Raw genomic sequence first — 9,418 nt, 5'->3', positions numbered from 1 at the left:
ATTATTAATGAACAACCTCACACAAACATTAACCCACAAAATCTCCGCTTAAAGGAATTTGGAGTACAAGAAGCGAACCGTGCATGCATGCATGCATATTAATTATACAGTTCTCAATCATCCGACCGGTCCGATTTCAAAGCAGATTTCGAAATAAAATCGAACCCTATAAGTACGATTAGACAAAAATTCAATATATCAGTGAATTTTTTGGCTCACGAATCGAATTGGACACTCGAAAATTTGGATTTGTCCGTGTTCGAAAAAATTAATAAAAAAACAACGAAATCATTCACTAGTTGATGGTTTGGTGATTGAAATGTGACAAAATCATTTTGAGGTTTTGAGTTCGATTTCACTAATGGGGAGGAGTGAACGCAATTAATAGCGTGACTAAAGATTAACTCCGAATTCAGAAGATTGGTTGGGCCAAAAAACTAGTGAATTTTAAAATAAAAAAACACAAAGTAGAAGAATAGAGAAAAAGTGGACACGGTGAATGTCCGAAGCAAATGTGTGATTGGAGTCAACAACTGCTCCCCAGACAATGCGACAAGAAGTGGGTCTAAGATTGGATTTGGGTCCCGTAAATAAAGCGAAAACAATATATGGGCTGGGAATTATTTCATTTTTTATTCTTAATTACCAAAACTTTAATCATGTTTATTATATGAATAAATACTTGAATTAAGCCGGCCAGGCTGTACCACTCATTACTGTTTAATCACGTATTTTCCTTTCCTTTATCCAATTTTTTTTTTAATATTCGAGTAATGTGGACTCACATATCATCTTTGGGACGTATCCAAATTCGAATTTCGTATTTTCAACATTTGGGTATTTGTCGTTATCTGGAAAATTTGTGTTTTGAGTTTTGGTATCCGAATCCATATTCTCATATTTGGCATCTATATATAAATCCAAAATTCGGACATTACATATAGGCTCGGATACCAAATCTCAGAATCCAATATTTTCAGATAAACAATTGTGTCTAACACTAATTTACATGTTTTATATGCAGAAGATAAAACGCGCAACTTTCTTAAATATATATATACCAAAAACTTGGTAATTAATATGCTTTTACAATTAAAAATATTGGTCCGACCAGAACGTTTAGGTGAGTGAATTAAAGACGTCGTTGTGACGTAAATTTACTGAAGAAAAAAAAAAGAGTTTACTTGTATCAGATGCATGTATCTACGTTATAAGATTATTTAATTTTATTCGAGGAAAATACGTAAAATCGTATAATTTTGCATGTGGGGCGTGTAGATTTTTATGGTTGCAAAAGAAAAAAAGGAGGTTCAAAGGAAATGATTTGGGTTTGAAAATCTGTCTTCATGATTACACAATTTTACAGCTTTGTGCGCATCTGCATGCATGTATGATCCCAAAAAAAAAAAAATCGAAAGTAAACCTTAACAAATGATTATCTCCTTATGAAAGAAAACTAACATTAACATCTATATAACAACAAATAATTTGGAAACTAATAGAAATTAGAAAGTGTGCATTGCTGCTCCCATTTTAAATTTTGAATGCAGGCAAAAAAAGTTTCTTTTAATTAAAAAAAATGAATAAGAAAATAATTGGTGCCCAACGACATGCATGGTGTATTTAATATAATATTTCTATGTATTTAATAGACATATTTAATAATTAGAATAGTTAGTAGGGCACATATATAGTCATGTTTAATTCTTTATATGTATGTGAGCCGTGGTATATATATACACACACACATAGTCATGGTGGGTGCACACAATATTGTTTTAAAATATTGCTATTTCAATTTTTTTATTTGTACATTCTATAGGTGAATTCATGTTCATTTAATTTTAAAAATTATATATCAGTCTTGAAATTGGACTATGATATATTATTCTATTTAATTTATTTTATATATGAAAATCTACATATATATATATATTCATAAACTTCTTCAATATAGCAAAAACCTTTTATATTTCTAAAAAAAGGTTCTTGTATTTTAATATATACATATGTGTGGGAATAACCGATTTTTTTATATTCTCGTATATCTATCAAAGTGAATGTATATTAACTCGAATTTTACTAAATACAAAGATTAGTATATGAATGAAGGTGCCAATTTTATTCTGAAATTTGAAGTTCTGAGTCTACTTGAAAAATATCGGGTTTCAACCTTAATTATTTAATAAAACAATCACATTTTCGGAAAGGATTCAAATCGGATTTCGAGCCGATCAGAAATCCGATTTCGTTTATAAAAAATTAATAAATTTTAAAAAAAACTTTAAAAAAGGAATTGAATGCACTGGTCCGACCCAATATCCGACCCGAGCCCGAATCCGAATTTTATAGACTTGAAACTCAGGCTTGGTTGTATATATACCCGGAAAAATGTGGCCGACCCCCGATTGACAACCCCATTGTTCCACGTTGATATAATTTATTATAGTGCAACGGCTTCATACAGCACACAGTATGATTCGGGAAACTTTCACGAAAACAGGTTTCACGTGAGTCTATAGATACATAGCAAGAGGACTTATACATTATATAATACAACGGAAAACGTGTATTCGGAGTGCAATCTCAATATTCTTCTTGCTGGCCATGTCGGAAAAAAGAGAAAACTGTTGGTGTTTTCACGACATAGGCCGTTTTCCTTTATTGGAGCCCTTTCGTTATTCTCGTAACATGTCCTTAAATACCGAGAGAGAGAGAGAGAGAGAGAGAGAGAGTTGCCCTAACCACATATTAGACACTGTTTGATTTATTTGGTTTGCAGGGAATCATGAAAAACGATGGACCGTCGTCCCTCCCTCCCACCATGTGATTTATTATAAGCAATGTATAATCATAAATTCATAATGTCTTCTCTTTTGCCAATGTATGAAAATTTTAGACTATTTACTATTTAGTACACTTCCAATGGTACGATTACCTAAATAATGTTTGAAAATTTTGTAATGATCTTTGGCTTGGTGTGTGTGAGTGTGTGTGTATATTGAATTTGAGAAAAATCTAAAGACTGTTATTGTGAAACGGAGCATAGTACAAAGGAGTAGGGACACGAAAAAAATAAAAAAACAGCAAACGGGTCTTTTACGAGAATAGGGTTCCAGAAATGGACAACGTTCTGTTCTGAAATCTAAAGATTTAAAATGAGATTCATACATTCACGGAGAAAGAAATCAAGAAAGCAAAAAAAAAAAGATTTTTTTTTGGTTTGTAGACAGAGATGAGATAAGCAAAATCCAAGAGAAAATCTAAGCAGAGATACGAGAGAGAGAGAGAGAGAGTGAGAAACCCCAATGAGAGAAGGGCACGTGTCCCCTGCAGAAAAGAAAACTCTGATTCTTATAATCAATGAACGATATATATACATATATATATAGAGAGAGAGAGAGAGAGAGAGAGGGAGGGAGAGAGAAAATGTTTTTTTTTTGTGTGTGTGTGAACAGAGAGAGAAAGGTCTTTAATTTGGTGCTCATTCCTTGTTGTTTATGGCTACTTTGGAACCTATAGCTGTGTCCCTCTGCCCACACAGTACTATTCTTCATAGCCCTTGACCCATTTCACGTCTTCTCATTACTATCTGTATCACACATTAATTTCATTTATTTTTGGTCCATAATCTTATAGAGTAATATTTGATGTTGTCATTGATAATCCGTTTACTCTTGATTTAGGATATATATTTCTATTAAGATAGAACTCTTCATTTTATAATAAATATAGTTTTTAACACAATAAATCGACTCAATCCAAATAAAAAAATATTTTTATGTATATAAATTTAAATACATACATGTATGGCCATTTGTGTATCTATTTTCTATCAAAGAATGGAAAGTGTTTGCTTATTAGCTAAAGAAAACATTCGGATACACACGTATGTATGTATGTATGTATGTATGAGACACTCAAAAGATGTTATGATCTCATCAAATACAGAGGTAAAACATATATAAAAGAGATGCGTAAATTCCGTATCCATTATTATAATAGAAATAGATTACAAGATAATACAAAGACTGACGTTAGGGATGATTGGACGTACAGTTTTCGCACATAAATTGCCTTGATGAATTAGTTCTCTTCTATACAAAGGAATAATAATGTATGGAGAGAATATTTCCATATAATATTGAAAAACTAAATACAAAAAACTCATGAAAACTGTCCTTTAAGAGACAGAGTTCCATGCAGCACACATTAATCCCACCTTAACTCCAATCTTGGTCATCTCTCTCTCTCTCTCTCTCTCTCTCTCTCTCTCTCTCTCTCTCTCTCTCATTGACATGTCAAAATCTATGGCATTGTGTTGTGTCACTTTCACCATAGATTCCCTCTCTATCTCTTGTTTCCCCGGTAGGGTTCTTCATTTGAACCCTTTCTTTTGAATTCGAAAGGCAAAAGAATGACCTAAGAGAGCACGGAGAGTAGTAGTAGCTTCAGTCATATCCTGAAAGTATAAGGAAAGATTGATGACTCCATCATCTTTGGTCTCTCTTTTGGTCACATATACCTATTGTTACAAACCCTAGTTTGACTTAAGCTTCAAACGGTCCAATATCAGATGCTTCTCTCTCTCTCTCTAGATCTCTCTCTCTGACATGAAATTTACTTTCAATAACAACAAAACCTAATCTAATTCACAAAGTCCGAGATATGACTTTGTTAAAGAATTGAAACATGCATGTCATGTCACTTATACGTATCACATTCTTTAACCTAGAATCACCTACCTATTTCTAACGTTTTTCAATGCTCTATGATTTTTTAAACCCATATATGTATATATAGGCCATACAGTCAACTTCTCAAAGGCATGAAGATGCAAGAGAGACCTTTTCACTCATTCTTGTTCCCTTATGTATAATATAATAAGATCTTATCGCTTTATATATGTGTGTGTATATATTAGGTTTCACTTGTTAGATTAATTGTTAGTCTATGAACATGATCTATTATATATATTATATGTGAAATATCTATCATATATATATATGATCGATCATAACGTGTAATTAAACTTCCTAACATTATTGGGAAGTCGAAAGGAAGTAAAAAAAAAAACTTCCAACATCATGTGTTCATGTATCATAAGGAGAGCGTGTTATTAATTCGTACTTTAGCTCAATTATTGCTATTACAACAAATGTAGCTCTGAATTTATATATATATATATACACACACACGTCAAGAGGAAATCCGAATTAATGCCTTTTCGAATATTAAAAACATGGTGTGTCTTTCTTCGGACAAACACATCTTAATGTCTTTCGGATGCTTCGAATTAATGATCTCTCTCTCTCTCTCTCTCTCTCCCTCCCTCTCTCTCTCCTCGTTAACATATTTCATTGGTGAGATCGGAAGCTAAGGAGCGTGATTTCAATTACATAGAAACTTAGTGGTATTTTAAGGGGATGCACTTAGCTTTTGACCTTTGGTAGTGGACTGCACACTCCTTTTTCATTATGCCCATTCCTCTTAATTATTGTTATTATAATTATTATTATTATTATTATTATTATTATTATTATATATCTCTAACAATGTAATCCAAAGTTTTTCTATTCAGGATTTTTTTTGGAAATTAAATTCTTCTTATGATAAGAAGATTTTCTACTATATATTATATTAGGCTAGAGAAACTTTTCTTTACATTATTTTGCAACAGTAACCTTCTCTTCTTCCAACAATTCATCTATGGAATGTAAATATGGAGTCTTCAAAATTAAGAAGCTTAAAGAAGATAAAAGTCTCTACAGAGTTTTGATCCAAAATAGAGTCATCGAGGGTCCCACTTGAGTTGTCCTAATGCAAAACTGGACCCCAACTGTTCCAAAGATCATTGCACTCCTTTGTCCTGGCAGATATCCACTTGCCCGAATCAATATCTTTAGGGCCCATCAATGATTAAGGAGGAAAAAAGAGAATCGCCTTTGATTTAACCATCTCCAAATTCGATACATCCTTTAATCACATTTGAACCCTTTTAGAGGTGTTTCAATTCGGCTTCAGATTGATTGGTTTGGTTAAAAATGAAACCGTACCAAACCAGAATTGATTTCGGCTTTATCAAACCAAACCAAACTGCCATCCTTAAACCGGTTTCTAGTCCAGTCGTCTTCCTTTCCTTCTAAGCTTTGGAATGAAACAGTTTGGGCCTTCCAACTGGTTTCTTTTCTCCTCTAATCTTCTACCAAGATGAGGCATTTCCAAAGATCATCTCTTTTGATATCTGCATCTTCTGTATACCAATGCCATATATCGATTCGAGCATCGCTATGATGAATATAGAGTCGTATAGCCGATGATATACCGAGGCCATTTTTCCTATCAACAAAAATCTATTCAACAACTTGTACAACCTGTTTACAGCTCTGCCAAAGGAAAGTACATACACTGATCTGTTGATGGAAAGGTCAAACATTGATTGAGGCTCCCTCACCACCTTCGTATTAATGAGGTGAGTAGCTGCAGCAAAAATGCATGAATTCTCATATCAGTATCAACATTTGAGTATGTATGGTAACGTCGATCTAAATGAAAGAAAAATTTTGTAGAGTAAAAGGATTTGAAACAGAGTCATGGTTCTGAAGGGCAAGTCGCCAATGGACTAGACAAACGCATTCTCGAGCTTAGAACTTAAAAGACGAGACGAATCAAGCAAACAATACAGAAGGTCGTCACTGAAAGCCGGGTATTATCTATATATAGAGATGACCGAAAAACTAGACCACAAAAGGGAATCCCATTTGCCAAGAAACCAAAACTTATTTAGATAAAGTAATGAACATGCTAAAAACAAGTAAAACCCTTTTACGAGACAAGCTAACGAACAATTGAGCTTTGCATGAGAGAATATAATACGAACCTCGAAAAGTTCAAATGGGTTTCCTCGTCTATACGTATCATCCTTCTTCTTCGACTCATTAGGGAGAACACTGAATAATAGTGCTCTCCATCCGATAAGCAAGACAGCGGTACTTCCCATTGTCACTAAGATAAAGCTAGAAGGGGGAATATGCCCTGAAGTAGCTGACCTAATGACCAAGCCGAGCTACACAAGAAAAGGAGTGCTTTCTCACGTCAGTAAACACATGAACGGAGAGTTACAAAAATTCAGCAGCCATGATTGGTTTGTTCATGTTTAATTCATAATTATATCAGCATGACGATACAACGCAAAACAAAACCAAGAGGAAAACATGACTTTCGTTTATGCGTACGTGATCATTTGGATGCTTCATTTTCATATATTCCCATGGAAAACAAGAACAAGCAGAACGGAAGAAATCACCACATAACAAGCTTTCAGATTGACTATGAGATCAAAATGTTCTCAATGCTACTTTGGAAACTGCAGCATTACCGGAACTCCAGCAATCCAAGATTTTGCGGCGGCAATAACAGCCTTAGACCGACCCTTCATCCCTCGCCCGTCCTCGGCATAACCCCCCAAGAAATACGCACTTAGGAACCATCCTACCATATGATATTAAATTCCATCATAATCAAACCTCTCTAAACCAATATCACTACAAGTTCTGCAACAGAAACAAAAGTATACCGGCGATGAAAGGATCAGCTGTGTGCAGAATGTCGAAGCTAAACAGGGGGAGTCCATGGTTGAATCTCCCAATTGCAGAGAAGAGAAGCAGAGCCAACACGTCCCCACCGGCAAGTAGCGCCACGCGACTGCATAATTCCAATTTTCACAGACATTCGATTGAGAAAAACAAACAAACCCACAAACGAAATGGCGAAGACTCAGAGAAAGAGTTTACCCCCATTTGCTGATCACAGAAGACGAAGAACTAGGTTTGTCAAACTGGATGACGCCCTCGAGAGGAACATTCTCCTGACCCACGAAAATGGTCTCGTCTCCAGCGAACGGGGACTGCGAGGGAGGAGAGACGGAGGTAGAGGGTTTTGAATTAACGCTCCCATCGGCTTTAGCGAGCGTGAGGACCACGCGCCGCCGGGGAGGCTTGACGAGGCCGGGGCATGAATCCGAGACCCGAGAAGAGCAGAAATCGGAATCGGGTTTGGTGATGAATTTGAGGGGAGAGGAAGTAGAGGCGGCGCATTTTCGGCCGGATAAAGGTCCACGCGCCGTCGGAGTGGTGAGGACAAGCATCGTCATGGTCGTCGTTCTCCGCTCCCCGTATTGGCGACTTCACGTACGAAGACAAATGTCCGCCGCTCATTGAGACGACCAAAAATACCCTTAATTCCTTCCTTGCTTTTCATTTCATCCGTTATCCTCCGCTATTTTCCATATTACTTTTAACAATTTTAGTTTGGCCCAATTTGTTCGAAAAAAAAGGTGTAAAACTCAAAAAAAAAAAAATCTGAAAATAGTGAAAAATAAATTCCTAAATATTTCATTTAACAAATTTATTACCAAACTTACAAAATACATAATTATAATTTTCAAATTTATAAAATTTATCATTATAATTTTTAAACAGTTTTTTAATCAATATCGTCGTTAGATTTATTGACACCAATTAATAAGTTTAAAAATTATTGTGATATATTTTATAAGTTTAATAATAAATTTTTCAGTAAAAAAAGTATAAAAATTTATTTTTTAAGTTTAAAATTTTCTATTTTTTTATCCTAAAAAACCCTTAAATACTGTACATTAATTTTATAATTCATACGAAAATATAACAACTTTAGAAATACTGTTAAAATTCGTTATAAAATATTTCCGAAGTTTACATAGGTTTATAATATTTGCATAATTTATGCATTTTGTAGAGATATCAAAATTCTTATACTTATATTTTAATTTTTGGAAGTTTATATTTTTAAGATGATTATCTCTTTAATTATATTTGCCAATTGTTTTTCTTTTTGACATTTCTCTTTCTTTTATATTCCTCTTTTAGTACGCTAAATCTTAGGCTTTGACTGTTTAAAGGTTTCTCAGTTTTTAATTTTTAAAAACCTAAAAAATATTCAATCAAGATTTTGTTTTTCTACTTTTCCTAAAAATCCGATAAACCATTTTTAAAAAAATTCAATAAAAAGCCAAAAAACAGTTAGATTTTTTCATTTTTTATTAAATATTAATTATATAAAATATTTTAAAAAACAAAATTACCTATAATTTTAAAGAAAATTTTAATTTATCAATATGTATTAAAAATAATTTTACATTTAAAATCTAAAATATAAAAACTAAAATATTCTCTTCCAATCAATTTTTTTTAAAACTATAAAAAGAAAAAACTATAAACCAAAAAACAAAAACTCGGAATAAAAACTATCACCATTCATAACATAAAAACCAAAAGTTTCATTTTTTTATTTACAAAACTACAAAAACTAAAATCTAAAAACAAAAAACTCTCAATATTCAAGGTCTTAGTTATTCTCTCACGAATAAATTAATAGTAAA

At 33.3% G+C, this 9,418-nt stretch overlaps 1 protein-coding gene across 1 annotated transcript; it reads right to left on the bottom strand.

Moving 5' to 3' along the window:
- Positions 1–6,271: 6,271 nt before the first annotated feature.
- LOC104799830 lies at positions 6,272–8,227 on the bottom strand. Its single transcript, XM_010522491.1, has 5 exons — positions 7,794–8,227; positions 7,577–7,704; positions 7,379–7,491; positions 6,881–7,066; positions 6,272–6,480 (listed from the first exon to the last, which is right to left on the bottom strand). Exons 1-5 carry the CDS (start codon positions 8,150–8,152, stop codon positions 6,451–6,453), a joined length of 816 nt encoding a protein of 271 aa, XP_010520793.1. The 5' UTR covers positions 8,153–8,227; the 3' UTR covers positions 6,272–6,450.
- Between the last annotated feature and the right edge of the window lie 1,191 nt (positions 8,228–9,418).

Source organism: Tarenaya hassleriana, unplaced genomic scaffold (genome assembly GCF_000463585.1).
Source record: "Tarenaya hassleriana unplaced genomic scaffold, ASM46358v1 Cleome61, whole genome shotgun sequence".
NCBI lineage: Eukaryota > Viridiplantae > Streptophyta > Magnoliopsida > Brassicales > Cleomaceae > Tarenaya > Tarenaya hassleriana.
This window is presented reverse-complemented; position numbering and strand designations above follow the sequence as displayed.

Bases quoted from the DNA above. Each gene is read 5' to 3' on its own strand.
- LOC104799830 (XM_010522491.1), bottom strand. From the start codon at position 8,152: ATGACGATGCTTGTCCTCACCACTCCGACGGCGCGTGGACCTTTATCC. The intron at 7,705-7,793 runs GTAAACTCTTTC...GGAATTATGCAG, and splicing joins TCTGTGATCAGCAAATGGGG to TCGCGTGGCGCTACTTGCCG. The intron at 7,492-7,576 runs GTATACTTTTGT...ATCATATGGTAG, and splicing joins AGCTGATCCTTTCATCGCCG to GATGGTTCCTAAGTGCGTAT.